The sequence below is a fragment of the Lissotriton helveticus genome, chromosome 3_2, assembly GCF_964261635.1.
Source record: "Lissotriton helveticus chromosome 3_2, aLisHel1.1, whole genome shotgun sequence".
Lineage (NCBI taxonomy): Eukaryota > Metazoa > Chordata > Amphibia > Caudata > Salamandridae > Lissotriton > Lissotriton helveticus.
This window is the reverse complement of record NC_136062.1, coordinates 472,114,445-472,134,952: the sequence shown is the minus strand read 5'-3', so window position 1 is coordinate 472,134,952 and position 20,508 is coordinate 472,114,445. Positions and strand designations below refer to the sequence as shown.

General features: G+C 47.5%; 1 protein-coding gene across 1 annotated transcript in view; it reads left to right on the top strand.

Moving 5' to 3' along the window:
- Window positions 1-18,968, top strand: part of CHST1 (carbohydrate sulfotransferase 1) — a 210,181-nt gene extending 191,213 nt beyond the window's left edge. The window contains exon 3 of the mRNA XM_078684696.1: window positions 15,514-18,968. Within this exon, the coding sequence (XP_078540822.1) occupies window positions 15,557-16,807 (1,251 nt within the window). The 5' untranslated portion in view covers window positions 15,514-15,556 and the 3' untranslated portion in view covers window positions 16,808-18,968. The remainder of the gene's footprint in view (window positions 1-15,513) is intronic.
- The last annotated feature ends 1,540 nt before the right edge of the window (window positions 18,969-20,508 follow it).

The following is a 20,508-nucleotide window of genomic DNA, read 5'->3' as shown; positions in this document are numbered from 1 at the left end:
AGAGGTCATGACACACAAAATGGCTGCTATCTATGTTCGTGATGGGGCCTAAAAAGGGGACAAGATGGCGTGGCCACTGTTTCGTGACTTTCACTTTACTTTCAACAGTGGCGAGGGTGAACATAAATGAACGCCGCTTATGTACATATACATTGTCATTTTCCACAGAAGGTGGCTGGTGGACACAGAAACTAACCTGGGCTGGGGACAGAGCCAGGGGGCACATAAACTAAACTGGGCTGAAGGAAGGTGGTTGGTGGGCACAGAAACTAACCTGGGCCGGGGGACAGAGTCAGTGGGCACATAAACTAAACTGGGCTGAAGGAAGGTGGCTGGTGGGCACAGAAACTAACCTGGGCCGGGGGACAGAGCCAGGGGGCACATAAATTCAACTGGGCTGAAGGAAGGTGGCTGGTGGGCACAGAAACTAACCTGGGCTGGGGGACAGAGCCAGGGGGCACATAAATTCAACTGGGCTGAAGGAAGGTGGCTGGTGGGCACAGAAACTAACCTGGGCCGGGGGACGGAGCCAGGGGGCACATAAACTAAACTGGGCTGAAGGAAGGTGGCTGGTGGGCACATAAACTAACCTGGGCCGGGGGACAGAATCAGGGGACACATAAACTAAACTGGGCTGAAGGAAGGTGGCTGGTGGGCACAGAAACTAACCTGGACCGGGGGACAGAGCCAGGGGGCACATAAACTAAACTGGTCTGAAGGAAGGTGGGTGGTGGGCACAGAAACTAACCTGGGCCGGGGGACAGAGCCAGGGGGCACATAAACTAAACTGGTCTGAAGGAAGGTGGGTGGTGGGCACAGAAACTAACCTGGGCCGGGGGACAGAGCCAGGGGGCACATAAACTAAACTGGGCTGAAGGAAGGTGGCTGGTGGGCACATAAACTAACCTGGGCCGCGGGACAGAGCCAGGGGGCACATAAACTAAACTGGGCTGAAGGAAGGTGGCTGGTGGGCACAGAAACTAACCTGGGCCGGGGGACAGAGCCAGGGGGCACAGAAACTAAACTGGGCTGAAGGAAGGTGGCTGGTGGGCACAGAAACTAACCTGAGCCGGAGGGACGGGGCCAGAGGGGAACTGACACTAACAAGGGCCGGAGGAAGGGCCAGACTCAGGCTTAACGAAACTTGCGGGGGGCCCCCCTGCAAAGTGCAAGGAGGGCCCCCCAAACTCCGGAAGCAGTCAGGAGCTCCCAGGCCTGGGGCCTACCGCCACTCACAGTGCTGGGGTCAACTCCACACAACAGGGCCCCGGGGGATATTATTACACCACTGACATACCTACACATACCTTCCTACATAGGGCAGGGGCGCCTTCATAACCAATACATTTCTAATACTGAATATGAAGAAAACATGCTCTAAAATACATTTCCTTCCAAAAAGCTAAGACGTTCAGCTTGTCACCTCCTAAGTAAACTTAAGTAAATTCCCTACAATAAAACTCGCTAGTGGGTGCTGCTGTGGGTCCGCCCCAATACACCCCCCCTCACTAGACAACAAGATCAGTCTTGAATCTCCCCAGGCTCCCATCTACCTCACAGGACCTCCACCGGTTGGGTCTCACCATGGTCTTCACAACACGGCTCCCCCCCAAACTACCTCTCTGTAATGCTGAGTCAGTGGATTCTTACTTGCAGCCAACACTCAGACAGAACCTATTGCGCTACAACCAAACCTGCTAGTGAAGAATCCAACAGGCACAAGCATCAATATTGCATTTTGCGATTCCTTAATTGCGAAAAATAAGGAATCGCAATTAAGGAATTGCAAAATGCAATGCATCAAGAAATCGCTAAATAAATTGCGATTTCTTAGTATTCATTAATTGCAACTCGCAAATTGCGAGTCGCAATTAAGGAATACCTCCCCATTCATTCCTATGGGCCTAGAGGCCCATAGGAATGAATGGAAAGACATTCTTAATTTGCAATTCATCATTAGAAATTTGCAAATTAAGAATGCAATTTCAAGGGTGCAGGGGTGTTCAAAGGACACCCTGTTGCACCCCTGAAATCTGCTTAGAAGTACATTTTGCACACTCACATGCCCCAAGGGCGTGTGTGTGTGTAAAATGGAACTTTGAAAAATACACTTTTGTGCATTTTTCAAAGTTTTCGCAAATTACCATGAGGGTCAACTTCATGGTAATTTGCGCCTCTTATTTGCGAATTCGCAAATTTTAAAAGTTTGATGCATTGCATTTAAGGAATCTCAATTTGAGATTCCTTAAATGCAATCGCAATTTAAGGAATTGCAATTTTTCGATTTCTTAAATTGCGAAAATTGCAAAAATGATAATGCATCTCAAAAAACGGAAATTGAATTCGCAAACGGACGAATTTTGCGATTCGCACCGTTTGCGAATGCAATTTCCTTTGATGCATGTGCCCGCAGGTCCAGTCCCTGCAGTTACTGGGGGCCACTAAACAGGAACTCTCTTCCACCCGAAACATCTGCACTCCAGCCTTTCACTTAAACTATCTATGCAGAGAGCAGCAGTATGTCATGTTTAATAAATATTTGCTCTGTGTTCTTTTCCTTTTCATGCGCAACACAATATAGCAATGCGGCATTGCGCCTAAAAATTATAAATCTTCCCCCAAGGCCCTTTTCATGCTGGAAACACGTTTACAGCGCCAAATTGCACAATCACAAACAAGCAATAGCATAATATTCACAAGTTAGTAGGTGTGCAAACTCTGCCCAATTACACACAAATAGAGAATAACAAAAATAACAAATTGTTAGTCCTCATTCCTGCATATGCAGGCAACACGTGCAACATTTGCTCCTGCTATTTACATCAGTTTTTATCTGCTACAAATTATGGGTCTAAACTCCCACAACTTGAGGACAGACTGTTTTATGCACAAATAGAATTTAGTGGCTCAGTAATTACACATAACCACAAAATGTTCTAAAATGATGCCAAAGCAGCATGCTGCCATATATAGGGACTTTACAAGACAAAGCACTTTGGCCAGAGTTCCCAACACAACCCTCGTGACAATCTGTAGCTGAAAACAGTTATAGAGTTTGCAGCTGACGGTAGATTATACACCATCGTTTCATGTATCGCTCAAGCAATTTATACATTCATGTTTCGAAAGTTTGAAATAATTGAAAAGAAAGTTACAGGAATCCATCTTACAACTTCCATGCAATGCTGCTTCATCAGACGCTGCAGCATAGAGGTACTTTAGAGCAGTCCAAGTGCCAGATGCACACAACTGGCTTCTTGCAGCACATTCATTCCACTGAACAGTGACAAGCCTCTCCCTTTGCAGAGGGAGCCCCTTGCAAACAAAGAGGGCATTTTCACAAAAAAGCATGCCCACCTTAGTACTAATGAGCAGGAATCAGATTGTGACTATGTGAAAACTAGCATTGAAGGGTTGCCCCCTCCCTAGTCTCAGGGGCCTGCATAAAACCTCTGCCATGGACATGGGGTACCTTTTGCTGGGCCTCTGTCTGGCAGTGGTGTTACAGGAATAGTGTTGCTTTTCTGTGTATTTGTTTCTGCTTGGGAAAGCAGAGGGGCGTTCCTGAGTGTTTAAAGGTTTCATATTCCAAGCCACACTGCACCATTCTGTCAGGCATGCAATGGCATGCCTTAAGGGCTAAGGGGACCCACTCCAAAACAAGCAACTATGGGGCCCCCCGCACCGCGGGGGCTGCGGGGGCCTCCATTACACCCCTGTGGTGGGCACTTAAACTAACCTGGGCCGGAGGGATGGAGCGAAGAAAGATGGCTGTTGGGCACATAAACTAACCTGGGCCGGAGGGATGGAGCGAAGAAAGATGGCTGTTTGGCACATAAACTAACCTGGGCCGGAGGGATGGAGCGAAGAAAGATGGCTGTTGGGCACTTAAACTAACCTGGGCCGGAGGGATGGAGCGAAGAAAGATGGCTGTTGGGCACATAAACTAACCTGGGCCGGAGGGATGGAGCGAAGAAAGATGGCTGTTGGGCACATAAACTAACCTGGGCCGGAGGGATGGAGCGAAGAAAGATGGCTGTTGGGCACATAAACTAACCTGGGCCGGTGGGATGGAGCGAAGAAAGATGGCTGTTGGGCACATAAACTAACCTGGGCCGGTGGGATGGAGCGAAGAAAGATGGCTGTGGGGCACATAAACTAACCTGGGCCGGAGGGATGGAGCGAAGAAAGATGGCTGTTGGGCACATAAACTAACCTGGGCCGGAGGGATGGAGCGAAGAAAGATGGCTGTTTGGCACATAAACTAACCTGGGCCGGAGGGATGGAGCGAAGAAAGATGGCTGTTGGGCACATAAACTAACCTGGGCCGGAGGGATGGAGCGAAGAAAGATGGCTGTTTGGCACATAAACTAACCTGGGCCGGAGGGATGGAGCGAAGAAAGATGGCTGTTGGGCACATAAACTAACCTGGGCCGGAGGGATGGAGCGAAGAAAGATGGCTGTTGGGCACATAAACTAACCTGGGCCGGTGGGATGGAGCGAAGAAAGATGGCTGTTGGGCACATAAACTAACCTGGGCCGGTGGGATGGAGCGAAGAAAGATGGCTGTTGGGCACATAAACTAACCTGGGCCGGAGGGATGGAGCGAAGAAAGATGGCTGTTTGGCACATAAACTAACCTGGGCCGGAGGGATGGAGCGAAGAAAGATGGCTGTTGGGCACATAAACTAACCTGGGCCGGAGGGATGGAGCGAAGAAAGATGGCTGTTGGGCACATAAACTAACCTGGGCCGGTGGGATGGAGCGAAGAAAGATGGCTGTTGGGCACATAAACTAACCTGGGCCGGAGGGATGGAGCGAAGAAAGATGGCTGTTGGGCACATAAACTAACCTGGGCCGGATGGATGGAGCGAAGAAAGATGGCTGTTGGGCACATAAACTAACCTGGGTTGGAGGGATGGAGCGAAGAAAGATGGCTGTTGGGCACATAAACTAACCTGGGCCGGAGGGATGGAGCGAAGAAAGATGGCTGTTGGGCACATAAACTAACCTGGGCCGGAGGGATGGAGCGAAGAAAGATGGCTGTTGGGCACATAAACTAACCTGGGCCGGATGGATGGAGCAAAGAAAGATGGCTGTTGGGCACATAAACTAACCTGGGCCGGAGGGATGGAGCGAAGAAAGATGGCTGTTGGGCACATAAACTAACCTGGGCCGGAGGGATGGAGCGAAGAAAGATGGCTGTTGGGCACATAAACTAACCTGGGCCGGAGGGATGGAGCGAAGAAAGATGGCTGTTGGGCACATAAACTAACCTGGGCCGGAGGGATGGAGTGAAGAAAGATGGCTGTTTGGCACAGACTAACAGAGGCCGGAGGGACAGAGTCAGGGGGCACAAAGGCCTAACTGGGCCGAAGGGAGGGAGACAGGAGACACAGAAACTAACCTGGGCTGGAGGAAGGAAGAGTGTCTGGGGGCACAGGAGCCAACCATTGCCGGAAGGACGCGGTCAGGTGACACAGAAAGTAACCTGGGCCTGAGGTACCGTGTTGGTTGGGGCCCGGAATCAAGAAGAATAAGTCTGCCCTATGTATTTTATTTAAAGGCTCAAATAGAGTCCAGAAATATTATTAAGTCAACACAACTTTGAGCTCACTGTCAATAAGTACCGCTTACTGTGACTCAGACACGAGATGAAAAAATATATAATTTTATTTTAGTAAATATTTTTCACATGGTATATTAAAGCGTAATTATCAAAAATGTACACAAATAACAATAATTCAATCACATGGACTTAAATAGAACGCCCAAGTCTCCCATTCATCTTTCAATCATCATCACAGACATTCTACTAGTCTCGCATCACACATTCCAACATTCATATTCATTTCATGCACTCCAACACACTTCAGTACACATCGTACACAGATACACTGAAGTTATCCTGCGGCGTCCTCTCAGCGACTTGCTGGGAAACAAAGGTGGCACTAGCAGGACATAACGTAACCATGCCAGGCCTGAGGTACAGGGTTGGTGGGGGCCTGAGGTACAGGGTTGGTTGGGGCCTGGGCCTGAGGTACAGGGTTGGTTGGGGCCTGGGCCTGAGGTACAAGGTTGGTTGGGGACTGGGCCTGGGGTACAGGGTTGGTTGGGTCCTGAGTTACAGGGTTGGTTGTGGTCTGAGGTACAGCGTTGGTTGTGGCCTGAGGTACAGGGTTGGTTGGGGCCTGGGCCTGAGGTACAGGGTTGGTTGGGGCCTGGGCCTGAGGTACAGGGTTAGTTGGGGCATGGGCCTGATATACAGGGTTGGTGGGGGCCTGAGGTACAGGGTTGGTTGGGACCTGAGGTACAGAGTAGGTTGGGGCCTGAGGTACAGGGTTGGGTGGGGACCGGGCCTGAGGTACAGCGTTGGTTGGGGCCTGGGGTACAGGGTTGGTTGGAGCCTGCGGTACAGGGTTGGTTGGGGCCTGAGGTACAGGGTTGGTTGGAGCCTGGGCCTGAGGTATAGGGTTGATTGGTGCCTGAGGTACAGGGTTGGTTGTGGCCTGGGCCTGAGGTACAGGGTTGATTGGGGCCTGAGGTACAGGGTTGGTGGGGGCCTGGGCCTGAGGTACAGTGTTGGTTGGGGCCTGAGGTACAGGGTTGGTTGGGCTGAGGTACAGGGTTGGTTGGAGCCTGAGGTACAGGGTTGGTTGGGGCCTGGGCCTGAGGTATAGGGTTGGAAGGGGCCTGGGCCTGAGGTACAGCGTTGGTTGGGGCCTGAGGTACAGGGTTGGTGGGGGCCTGGGCCTGAGGTACAGTGTTGGTTGGGGCCTGAGGTACAGGGTTGGTTGGGCTGAGGTACAGGGTTGGTTGGGGCCTGAGGTACAGGGTTGGTTGGGGCCTGGGCCTGAGGTACAGGGTTGGAAGGGGCCTGGGCCTGAGGTACAGCGTTGGTTGGTGCCTGGGCCTGAGGTTCAGGGTTGATTGGGGCCTAGATACGGGGTTGGTTGGGGTCTGAGGTACAGGGTTGGTTGGAGCCTGAGGTACAGGGTTGGTTGGGGCCTGAGGTACAGGGTTGGTTGGGGCCTGGGCCTGAGGTATAGGGTTGATTGGTGCCTGAGGTACAGGGTTGGTTGGGGCCTGGGCCTGAGGTACAGGGTTGATTGGTGCCTGAGGTACAGGGTTGGTTGGGGCCTGGGCCTGAGGTATAGGGTTGGTTGGGGCCTGGGCCTGAGGTACAGTGTTGGTTGTGGCCTGAGGTACAGGGCTGGTTGGGGCCTGAGGTACAAGGTTGGTTGTGGCCTGGGCCTGAGGTACAAGGTTGGTTGGGGACTGGGCCTCAGGTACAGGGTTGGTTGGGTCCCAAAGTACAGGGTTGGTGGGGTCCTGAGTTACAGGGTTGGTTGGGGCCTGAGGTACAGCGTTGGTTGTGGCCTGAGGTACAGGGTTGGTTGGGGCCTGGGCCTGAGGTACAGGGTTGGTTGGGGCATGGGCCTGAGATACAGGGTTGGTTGGGGCCTGAGGTACAGGGTTGGTTGGGACCTGAGGTACAGGGTAGGTTGGGGCCTGAGGTACAGGGTTGGGTGGGGACCGGGCCTGAGGTACAGCGTTGGTTGGGGCCTGGGGTACAGGGTTGGTTGGAGCCTGCGGTACAGGGTTGGTTGGGGCCTGAGGTACAGGGTTGGTTGGAGCCTGGGCCTGAGGTATAGGGTTGATTGGTTCCTGAGGTACAGGGTTGGTTGTAGCCTGGGCCTGAGGTACAGAGTTGATTTGGGCCTGAGGTACAGGGTTGGTGGGGGCCTGGGCCTGAGGAACAGTGTTGGTTGGGGCCTGAGGTACAGGGTTGGTTGGGCTGAGGTACAGGGTTGGTTGGGGCCTGAGGTACAGGGTTGGTTGGGGCCTGGGCCTGAGGTACAGGGTTGGAAGGGGCCTGGGCCTGAGGTACAGCATTGGTTGGTGCCTGGGCCTGAGGTTCAGGGTTGATTGGGGCCTAGGTACGGGGTTGGTTGGGGCCTGAGGTACAGGGTTGGTTGGAGCCTGAGGTACAGGGTTGGTTGGGGCCTGAGGTACAGGGTTGGTTGGGGCCTGGGCCTGAGGTTTAGGGTTGATTGGTGCCTGAGGTACAGGGTTAGTTGGGGCCTGGGCCTGAGGTACAGGGTTGATTGGTGCCTGAGGTACAGGGTTGGTTGGGGCCTGGGCCTGAGGTATAGGGTTGGTTGGGGCCTGGGCCTGAGGTACAGTGTTGGTTGTGGCCTGAGGTACAGGGTTGGTTGGGGCCTGCGGTACAAGGTTGGTTGGGGCCTGAGGTACAGGGCTGGTTGGGGCCTGGGCCTGAGGTACAGGGTTGATTGGGGCTTGAGGTACAGGGTTGGTTGGGCCCGGGCCTGAGGTACAGGGTTGGTTGGGGCCTGAGGTACAGGGTTGGTTAGGGCCTGAGGTACACGGTTGGTTGGGGCCTGGGCCTGAGGTACAGGGTTGGTTGGGGCCTGAGGTACAGGGTTGGTTGGGGCCTGGGCCTGAGGTACAGGGTTGGTTGGGGCCTGAGGTACAGGGTTTTAAGGAATCGCTATTTAGGAATCGCAATTCCTTATGCATGTAAGAATCGCTAAATACATTGCGATTCCTATATATTACCTAATAGCGATTCGGAAAGTGTGAACCGCTATTAGGTAATGTCACTCCATTCATTCTTATGGGCCTCTAGACCCATAGGAATGAATGGGAATACTTTCGCAAATTGTGATTACCAAATTGGTAATCGCAAATTGCAAATACAATTCCAAGGGTGCCAGGGGGCCTAAGAACCCGCACTGTTGTACCCCCCCAAAAAGGGTGAGGGTTCACATGTGCAGCACACACTTCATTAGGCACCCCTTTCCACCCTTACCTTTACCCGTCCCTGCTCTGTAGACCAGTTTCGATCGTTACCGATACCTGGACCCTCCCCTGTTTTATCTGACTTGCTTACTCTTAGTTTTGGCATCCACTTAAGAATCTCTTCTCCATGCCCGATCTTCCTGGCTTGATACGTACCCTTGACCTTTTCTTTCCCCCTTCTCCAGCTTTGCTCCTTGGTCTTGTTTTCCATCCTTTCTGTTGCTCTAAAAAACTGAATGATTATTTTATCTTGTGCTCCATTTTAACAGATGTATTTTAGAACCATTGGTCGATGCCCGGTGGAGCTGTCCTATGCAGCTATAGAGGAGTCTGGCTAATGCTCATCCCCTCGGGAAACAACCTTTACAACGCAACTTTTACAACACACTACCATTCAAACGCATTCATTACAACGCAACATCCCTTACAACGCATGCCATTACAACGCAACCATTACCACGCATGACACTACAACGCATACAATTACAACTCATGTCATTACAACGCATACAATTACAATGCATACCATTACAACGCATACCATTACAACGCACAGTACCCTTACACTATCCAACACTTACCCTACTGTTGCACCCCCTGGAGTTAGAATAGTAATTTTTGCCCCTACACTATCCAACACTTACCCTACTGTTGCACCCCCTGGAGTTAGAATAGTAATTTTTACCCCTACTCTATCCAACACTTACCCTACTGTTGCACCCCCTTGGTGTTAGAACAGTCATTTTTACACCTACACTATCCAATACTTACCATACATGCAATGTAATGGTATGCGTTGTAATGGTATGCGTTGTAAAGGTAGTATGCGTTGTAATGGAATGCGTTGTAAATGTAGTTTAAAAAAATGTATTGTAATGGCATGCGCTGTAATGGAATGCGTTGTAATGGATGTTGCGTTATAAAAAATGCGTTGTTAAGGTATGCGTGGTAAAAGTATGTGTTGTAACGTCATACATCCATCCCATCGGCCGTCACCTACCCAGCCAGACTTCGGACATTGTTTCAACCGGTTCCTCACAGCTTTGTCTACCTTTCACATTGACTGCTTTAAATGCTCTATTCCTCCTGATGTGATTTCCCCCTTCTGGTCTGCCTTACTCTATCTACTTTACTTTCCCCCACTTTTCCTCTCCACCTCTTCCTTCCATTCCCCCTAAGACGAAAGTCTCGGCTATGCAACGCGCTAATAACTTTTTAATTATGTATTCTCATGTCTTTCTCCTATGCCTATACTTGTAGTTGTAACTGATGTAACTTATGTAACCTTTAACACACTGACCCTAATGTAAAGCGCTCTGATAACTGCGGGTCTAGCCAACGCCATGTAAAACTCTTCAAATAAAAATAAATAAAAAACACATGCCCTAAGGGCATGTCTCTGCTGCACACCACTTTGAAAAATACACTTTTGTGCACTTTGAAAAATACACTTTTGTGCACTTTGAAAAATACACTTTTGTGCACTTCGAAAAATGCACTTTTTTGCATTTTTCAAAGCATGGGCAAATTACCATCAACTTCAAGTTGATGATAATTAGCGTTTCCTAAATGCAAAGTCGCTTTTAGCAAAGGCTTGATGCATTGCAATTAGGGAATCGCAAATTACGATTCCATAAATGCATTTGCAATTTAGGTAATCACAATAAATTGTGATGACCTAATTTGCAAATCCAAAGCCTTTGATCTATCTTTTCTGTTTGCAACTTTGCGACCGGAAAAAAGCTTGATGCATGTGGCCGAATAGATCTCCAGCAAGAACAGCTAAACAGTGTTTGTAGGTGAGACTGCGGTGCTTTAAATGGGCCAGACCTGTCCGGTACTGAGTACCAGCACTTTTTATTCTGAGAGGGTGAGTACCGGCACTTCTCAAGAGAAATGCAATACTTTTGATTAGAGAGTACCAGCACTTCTCAGAAACGAACAGGTACTCTGGTACGGAGTACCTGCACTTGTATTTTTCCATTTTAAGCAGAGGTAAGAAAGACAAGTACGTACAGCATACTAGACCTCAGAACTGACAAAAAGCTAAGACAGACAAGTGCAGGGGTCTAAAGCAGTGATTGCCAGCATTGCTTCTAGGCCAGTGTTGATTTTATTGCAGTCACATTCATTCTTGAAGCTTCTTACCAGGCAAATAAAACTGTAGCTCTACATAAATGTCCAGTATGCGACTGTAGCAAGGAGACACACGTCATTTAAAGAAATAACAGACCCTGGAAATGCAAATAAGACAGCACTCACCTCTGCGTATACGCAGTCGGAGCATGGCCTGATCCCAGTCTTTTTCAACCCTAAATCACTTCAAGGTCAGGATTGGCTGGTGTCTCATCCATCAAACGGATCTGGAGTATCACCTTCTGGAAACAGCACCAGAACAGTGATGCACAACAGGTGTTATTCATCGGGTCCCCTGATAAAGGGGAAACATCCTTTACAACGCAACTTTTACCACGCAGTGCCTTTACGACGCAACTTTTACAATGCAAACCATTACAACGAATTGCGCTGGGGGGCGCTCTAGGATAGGGAATAGATTTAATTTACTATCCAACACCTTCCCTACTATCCACTGGGACTGTAGTTGGAATAGTAAATTAAACTATTCACTATCCAGCACCCCAAAGCGCTATGCGTTGTAAAGGCATGCGTTGTAAATACCGCGTTGTAAAGACATGCGTGGTAAAAGCATGCGTTGTAATGTCATACATCCCTGATAAAGACACCACCTTCTGCACACCTGCCGTAATTATGTAGCACATATCTCAGGGGACCAGTAACTTTATTAGGTGGTACCCTTGGATAGGGTTAAAAACTGAGAGGACTTGGGGTTCCGAGCAAAAATATCACGGCGTAAGCCTCCTTACACGTGGTCCTGGTGAGAGTCTCTCGCCGGGACCCTGTGTAAGGAAGCTAACTCCGTGTAGCCGATGCCTTGTAGTACCAAAAGCCGAATGTGGCCAAGGGGTACCTTGCGGCAATAGAGAGGTAGAATCTTATCTCCTCCATAAGATGGATGTGGTGTTTTAACCACCCATTATTTCCGTGATAACAAGTGGACACGCCCAGTATAACCATCTGATTAATTGACTTTAACTTCATTTGTGCAGAGTGACTTGAAATGTCTACTGGTCCTGATGAATGCCTAAGAACTCCTGTTGGAGTCTAACACAGGCCGAAACATGTTGACCACTAGGGGTGGTATTTTTGCTTGGAACCCCCAGTCCTCTCAGTTTTTAACCCTATCCAAGGGTACCACCTAATGACGTTATCGGGCCCCTGAGGTAGTATTAACTGATCCGTTGTTTTGATTTTGCACTCTGCCCCTCCCTTACCCATTTGCCTTGGGTTATCCCCCATTCTAAAACACCTCAGCTCCTCTCCACCCTTTTACCCTTGACATGGTGGAGAGTCATAGCTCACATCCGGGACCTTGTGGGCCCTATGTGAGGAGGGAGCCCAATGATGAAGCATGTCACCTTCAGGTGAGTGAGGGCTCTCGTCCTTAAAAAGGATCACTTTTGGTCTTCTTCTTTTTTCTTTAATACACAACCTCCGGTTCACGAGAGACATATTTTTTTGTGAGTTCCATTCATAGACAGGGAGTGATACGTTCTCCTCTTGGACTATCTCCCTTGGATCCTAATTGTGTTTTTTGACGTAGCTAGATATTAAAAATAGTTTTCTGAAGTTCAAATAAAAAAAACTCATTCCCACCTAAAAAAAAAACCATTATGCACCTTAATGATATATAGAATGAATTAAAATTAATGTAATTATTTTTAAATAAAATGTATTGTTACATTATTTTTAAATTCAAATAGAGGATGAAAATACTTTTACATTAAATAATTCATATATATTACTTTTATATGTTTTTTCATGTAGTTACATGTGTTAATTTTTGTAAACTATTTAAAATAATTATATTTAATTTAACATTGTTACGCATGGGTTTTTATTTCTAGTATTTCTAGTGGCTACCTCCTTCCTTTTCTACTGGAGGGTGCATGTGCAATACTGGGGTTACTGCTGCTTTTTCTGTTGTTTAGTAGTAACTTACACTCAAGTTTGTGAATACCAACAAAGCACTAAACTTAATCAAAAGCATAAACTTACTCAAAAACGTAGGTTGCATTTCTGAATCATGCCCTCACAGTGCACAGGCCCTCACTGGTAGCTCAGTGGAATAATGCACTCACTCCATTCGAAACCGATGGTGGACGTCCATGTTTTTTTCCCTTGACAGGAGCAGCCATGACAGCAGTTCCTGTCAAGGTACAGCGATCACCACAAGACCAGTAGTAATCTGTACATTTGACGGTTTTTAATGTGGCAGGTGTGATGTCAGAAGCCACCCTGAGAATGAGTACCCTCCGTCAAACTCTAGATCTGGCCCAAAGTACTTAGTAATAAGGCAAAGATGCCTGAGGCACTCATAAATGACTTTTAACCAAAGTCTGGTTGAATATTAAGAAAGTGTACATTTTTGCTTAAAGGACATATACTATCAGACATATCATTAAAAATGTAGCATGTTTGAGTTGGAATGGGGAATCCTTTCAGGAGCTTAAGCAATTTATAAAGGTTGCAACATTGAACATAGTTGACTTGACACCAAGAGCCAAAGGTTGTTGACCAATGACAGCAATGTCCATATGTTGGAAGCGGAGTTAACATAAGAAAATAATGTCGAAGGGAATTCCATCTTTAGTGTTCAGAGCTTTGATAAACATTGAACAAAAATGCTGTAGGATGGGCATCGCTGGTGCTGGATGAGGCTTCAGCGCATTCGAAATATTAATCTGCAGGTTGTCCAGGGAATGTTCAAATGGGCAACCAGTTCTACACCTCAAGGTCAGGGCAGGCTGTACCAAAGTTTGATAAGAGTTTGGCAAGAGCACAGCATAACAACTGTAGTATGAAATATTTAGAATGAGGATCATTGTCAAGAAGAAACTGGTTGAAGATAGTGGTTTGGAGGATTAAGGGATGGGAGGGAAGGTGATGAATACGGTAATACTTGTATTTGGCAGCAAACTGTTGAATGTGCCCTATGTTCTAATGTCACCTTGGTATATTAATCAATTTCTACATCCATGATCTGTATCACTCGAATGCCAAATGTCCTGTGTTGTTATCGATAGAAACTTTAATAAAAAGTAATTAAAAAAAAAGAAACTGGTTGAAGAAGGCGCCTCTAATAGATTGTGAAGATTGAGTCTTGTTGTGGATGTGAAATGACATGTAGCTATTGTTGAGAACACTACACAAGAACGACAGAGATGGGCGAAAGTATTTGGAAGGTAAATTTGTGTTCATTTGCTGAAGGGCCCTCCACGGCAATGGATCTGTATGGCTATTCTCTAGTAAAAGATACATTGAGAGTGGACAATCTAGAAATGTTTGAAGTAGAAAGGATGGTAGTGGCAAAATCTCAAAATCCATGGAGCAGCAGTTCAACCAGTAGCCTATAGCCGACACTTGGTAGATGTATACAAGAGAGAAGCATGCACATGTTGTGTTGGTGCCTGGGAGGGACAAGCGTGAGATATTGGTAAAAGACTGAAGAATGGTTACTTCAGCTAACTGAACATGGGTGTTATCAATGGAGGCCATTGTCCTTTTGGAAATTCATGTAAAAAGATAGTGTAAGGGGCATTGCCAGTACAAGAAGAAGATCTAAGAGTTGCTTGTTTCTCATTTACACCCTTACCCAGAGGCCAGGAACAGAGCCTGTGAGTACGAAGAAAGTAATACAGTCCGTTTATACATTTGTAGACGAGAAGGGAATCCTGTAATGTTGATTACTTACAATGCTGGTGACACATATTTATTTGAGAGGGAGAATTTTCTGGGAAAACAGGGATAGTTTCCTAATGTACAGAGCGTATAACTTTAAGGCAAATGGTTTGGTTGAAAGAACCAATTGAATTATCAAAGAAAGTATTGGAATTGCTTCGGTGAGTGGACGGCTTGGTAAAGGAGGTGGTGGGAAAGTGCTTTACTCTAGGAAAAGGGACATTGGATTTCTTGAGGAAATTACAAAAAAAGTACAAATTAAGTCAAAATTGTGGTTTAAAGATGAAGATGGAGGACTAGGACAACAAGGGTGGTGTTATGGTGAAGACGCACATGCTTCATAAGGGGATGAAGGCAAGATCAAGACAGTGACTCCCAGAATAACTATGGAGGTAGGCATGGAGTATCTCATACCGGTCAATGAATAACGGTATAACAAGGAAACGTTTCTTAGATCAGTAGGCCCTGGTAATAAGGGAGGACCTGGCACATCTGTTTATAATACAACAGAACAAGAGAGTCTTGTAAGAGGAAGAAATAGGCTGGACTCCCTTAGGAAAAGGAGTGCAACGGTGTAGGTTACTCTGGCATTATGTAGAGTGGATGGAAGTTACTCTTTCGTAAAGTAGATATTGTATTTCCTTCTCATTGATTTAGAATTGTAACAAGAGAACTGTTGTAGTTTATACACAGCAGCAGTATCATCCCCTGTAGGGAACATTTGTACAGAGGTTTATGGAGATCAGCTGAAAGATGATAACAGTCCTATGAGGAGGTTGACACTTGCTTAGCTTCCCTTCCATCTTGTTCTTTATATGCTTGACTGGTGTTTCTACATTAACTAACGGTTGAATTTGTTTTGCGTTACAGATACACAGAGGGCCGAGAAGAAGCTTCATGACGGCGCCCAGCCATGCAATGTTCCTGGAAGGCTGTCCTCCTACTAGCCTTGGCTTCCATTGCAATTCAGTACACCGCCATCCGCACTTTTACCACCAAGTCCCTTCACCCGTGCCCCAACCCTAATCCAACCAACTGTAGTTTGGGCCAAGACACGGATGGTCTGTGCGAGGAAAGCCCAACCTCAGCTTATAACCTCTCCAAGAAGACCCACATCCTCATTTTGGCAACCACCAGGAGCGGATCCTCGTTTGGTGGGCAGCTGTTCAATCAACACTCAGACATCTTTTACTTGTTTGAGCCACTGTATCATGTCCAGTACACACTGGTTCCAAAGTTGTCCCTGAGTAAGAGCACCGCTGACAGACGGGTCATGCTGGGAGCCAGCAGGGACCTTCTGAGAAGCTTATATGACTGTGATCTTTACTTTTTGGAGAACTACATTAAGCCACAGCCAGTAAACCACACAACGGACAAACTGTTCCGCAGAGGTGCCAGTAAGGCCTTATGTTCTCCACCAGTTTGTGAGGCTATGGGACCAATAGACGTGAACATTGAAGAAGGAGACTGCATGAAAAAATGTGGTACCTTGAACTTGACATTGGCCACCGAGTCTTGTAGAGAGCGTGGCCATGTGGCTATCAAAACAGTGCGTGTTCCTGAAGTCAATGACCTTAGAGCATTGGTGGAAGACCCCAGGCTGAACCTGAAGGTCATCCAGTTGGTGAGAGACCCCAGAGGTATCCTGGCTTCCAGAAGTGAAACCTTCCGGGACACCTACAGGTTATGGAGGATTTGGAGAGCCACAGGTCGAAAGCCCTACAACCTGGACGCCACCCAGCTCACCACCGTCTGTGAGGATTTCTTGAATTCCGTCTCGACTGGGCTGAATAGGCCAACGTGGCTGAAGGGCAAGTACATGTTGGTGAGGTATGAAGACCTGGCCAGGGATCCAATGAAAAAAACAGAGGAGATCTATGCCTTTCTTGGTATACCCATAGATGGAACTGTCGAGCGATGGATCATGAACAACACCAGGGGGGACGACTCTTCCGCAAAGCACAAATATGGAACTGTGAGAAATTCTGCAGCAATTGCTGAGAGCTGGAGATTGACTCTGTCATATGAGATTGTAGAGTTCACCCAAAATGCATGCCAACAGGTGCTGGATCAACTGGGCTACAAAATGGTGGGCTCTGTCCAGGAGCTCAAAAATCTTACATTCAGCCTAATAGAAGATAAGACCTTTTCACCATTTTTGTAAGCAGGGAGCTGTTGGGTGCACACTCTATTTTTGATACAACATTTAACTACTGCCTTAGACTTTCAGCCCTAAAAATTGCACTAAATTCTTCAGGAGAATCGGGACTAGGGGTAAATCTCATGCTGGAAAAAAATGAAAATTCAGAGACATGCGCTTAAAGGGTTTTCGCATTCTGGGCAAATTATGGATTTCTGGTTCTGGCCTTCGTTTGATCTTCCGGGAAAATATTTCCATATTTCCATGTTTTGGTTCCAGGAGGTTAGTGTATGCATTTTGCTCTACAACAGGTTCTGAAACGTGGACATTTTCTACACAGGTACATTGCATGAGTGATGAGATGCAATGGCTGTCGGTGAGACACATTTATGAGAAATGGGTGGCTGGCTTCCTTTGCCAGTGGGAGATACTCCAGTCTAAATTTACTTCATGGACAAGTCTGGATTCTCATAGGAAGGGAAGACAGTAGAGCTGAGGAGATCCCATATATCTACCTTCATCTGATTACCTTCTAAAAGGCCCATCAAGGCAATGCCCCTGAGACAACACATTTACTTGAGATGGTTAAGGAGAAAGGGGTGGCCCAAAAGCAGCAGAGGAGAGGGACGTCGGACAAAGCTTCACGTTTGCGCAGCAGCAGACCAATCAAGGGGCAGCAGCAGATGTAGTTGCAATGGCTGGGTAATTCTATGTGGTGGAGCAATGGAAGCAGTAGTCTATTTGCTAAACAGAATGTGATGGTGCAAAGGACAGAAAAGGCAGGAGGATGGTTGGATAGTACAAGATGGTCTGATATACACCAATGGTTTATCAGCAAAAGATGGTGTGAGGGTAGCAGGTATTTTGGTCTTGTTGGGCTGCAGCAGTGTTTTGAGAACCAGCTGTATAATTTGATAGCATCAGAAAGTGTAAGGCCAGCACTGTTTCTCTGGTTTAGCAGCAGTGATTTTGAGAAGGTGAAGTGAACACCCCATAGTTTGACAGCAGTAGATGATGTGGAGTCAGTGGGGTTTTTGTTGGGTGGCAGCAACTACATGTGGTTTGAAGAGCAGCATTGTAGGTCAGATGGTTTAACAGGAGGAGATCTAGTGGTTGTGTACTGGGAGATGATGTGAGTAACATAGGTGAGAGTCATGCGGTCAAGAGCAGGAAATGGTGTACTGGAAGGTTATGCAAAAGAAGGTATTTCAAAGCAGGCGGGATCCACTGGGCAGCAGAAGATGTGCGGGTCGAAGTTAAGAGTTGAAATTTTGTGGGTCAGCAGGGGAAGATGTATGGGAAAACCCTAAGAGTTTGAATAGTGTGGAAGCAAGGGAAGGTGTGTGCAAGAACCTAAGAGCTGGTCCAAGTGGAGAAGCAGGGGAGGCTGTGTAAGACAAAGCTAAGAGTTGGAATAGTCGGGAAGTAGGGAACTGTGTGTGCGACAAACCTAGTTGTAAGGTAGGGTCAGCAGGGGAAGATGTATGGGAAACCCTAAGTGTTAGGATGGTGGGAAAGCAAGGGGCGGTGTGTGGGACCATGCTAAAAGTTGGAAGGGCGGGTCAGCAGAAGATGACTGGGAGGCTCCTACCTGTTGCCTTTTTGGCCAAGCACCCAGACCCAATCCCCAATGCAGAGGGCACAGGCCAGAACTCAACAGGTCGTCTTTTTGCGCACAGAGTTTACAGCACAAGTACTGCGAGCACATCCGGACCCTGCAGGACAGACCGGACAGGGAGGGTCTTGGAGTAAAACTATAGGGGAGTTGATGTTTACAGACTAAAACAGAGAAATGCAAAATAAGAAGTGACTCTAAAGATATATCTTGACATTTCTCCAGCTTTCCAAAATGAAAGGGAAGGAGGGTGGTGGAGACACAACAGCACTGTTTTCTTTTACCATGTAAGAGAATTAACAAAAATGTAAAGTACAACACTCTAAAAATGGACTGAAATGTTCTCATTGAGGAAAGTGCTGTTGAGCAGTCAAGAACAACAAATCCATTGGTGATGAGCATTTCCTGTTCTGTGAATGTATTTTTCCACGTGGCCACATACATTTTTTCTCTTGGGTCTGTTTCCTTTTGTTCTCTAGGTGTTGTTTGGCCCAGAGGTCCATTTGATTCTCGTTTCGGTGCACTTGTGGCATTTCTTTGTGTCAAATTAAAAAAACAAATAAAAATAAAATAAAAAGTATTTTACATTTTCTGTGCTCTTAAACCCGGAAGCAAGTTATTCTCTACTTTACAATTTTAATAAATCGATGAATGAGTGATCACTGGCCACTTCATGCCCAGGATCAACAGTTCGGCTGCGGTGTGTTGACCGAGGTGTGGTGCAGTGTGGTGCAGCGCGGTGTGTTAGCTGCGGTGCTGTGTGTTGAGGTGCGGCATGTTGACTGGGGTGTGGTGCGGTGTATTGAGCTGTGGCATGGTGTGCTGAGGTGCAGTGCAGCATGTTAACTGAGGTGTGGTATGGTGCAGTGTGTTAAGGTGTGGTGTGGCGTGTTGACTGGGGTGTGGTGCGGTGTATTGAGCTGTGGCATGGTGTGCTGAGGTGCAGTGCAGCGTGTTAACTGAGGTGTGGTATGGTGCAGTGTGGTGAGGTGTGGTGTGGCGTGTTGACTGGGGTGTGGTATAGTGTGGTGAGGAGTGTTGACAGGTGTGGTGCGGTGTTTTGAGGTGCAATGTGGTGTGTTGTGGTACAGTGTGGCGTGTTAGCTGGGGTGCGGTGCGGTGTGTTGAGGTGGAGTGAGGTGTGTTGACTGAGGTGCAGTGTGGTGTGTTGATTGTGGTGCAGTGCGGCATGTTGACTGAGATGCAGTGCAGTGTTTTGAGGTGCAGAGTGGTGTGTTGAGTGGGGTGTTATGCGGTGTGTTGAGGTGCAGTGAAGTGTTTTCACTGGGGTGCAGTGTGTTATGGTGCGGTGTGGCATGTTGACTGGGGTGCAGTGTGGTGAGTTGTGTTGAGGTGTGTTGACTGGGGTGGGGTGAGGCGTGTTGACTGGGGTGTGGTGCGGTTGTTTGAGAGTGGTTTTTACCACATAATTTAGCACAGAGATGTGCTATCTGAAATAATAGGCAAAAGGAACAATTGATGGACAGAATGCTGGACAATGCAAACATTCAACCCAAGCCACAAGGATATGGGTTAAATCCATCATTCTTTTGCTCACCAAACCACCCCAGTTTGGACCCAGCCATTTGCAGATCAGCCTTGACCCTGTTCCTTGTGGGAACAGTCCAACCCAAACTGCCAAGCCAGAGCCTCCCTGGACTGGAAACAAGCATCCTGGGACCAGTTTCAGGGCATTACCCTTCATCAGCCAGGTAAGCTTGAATCCAGTGGTGTAGTGAGCACGGGACCCACATCTGGGCATACCCTTCCCACTTAGGGGGAAATATGCAAAAGAAACAACTGATGGACGGAATGCTGGACAATGCAAACATTCACCCCCTGAAGAACCGGGTCTTTTTCAGAACCGGCGGTGCCAGGGACACACCCGATGTCTTCGGATTCACCTGTCTTGGCAAACAGAGACACGGAATACTTCTAGGTGGCGTCAGAGATCAAATTTATTAGCTGCAGCTAGTAACAGTGAACCAAGCAATACAACACGGTGTACAACTCAGGAACCTGCTCAATTTGTGTCAAGAGCAAGACATCTTCTTTTATGCACAGTTTCAACCCATTACAAATGCACACTCATTGCGGCAAATTCTGACCA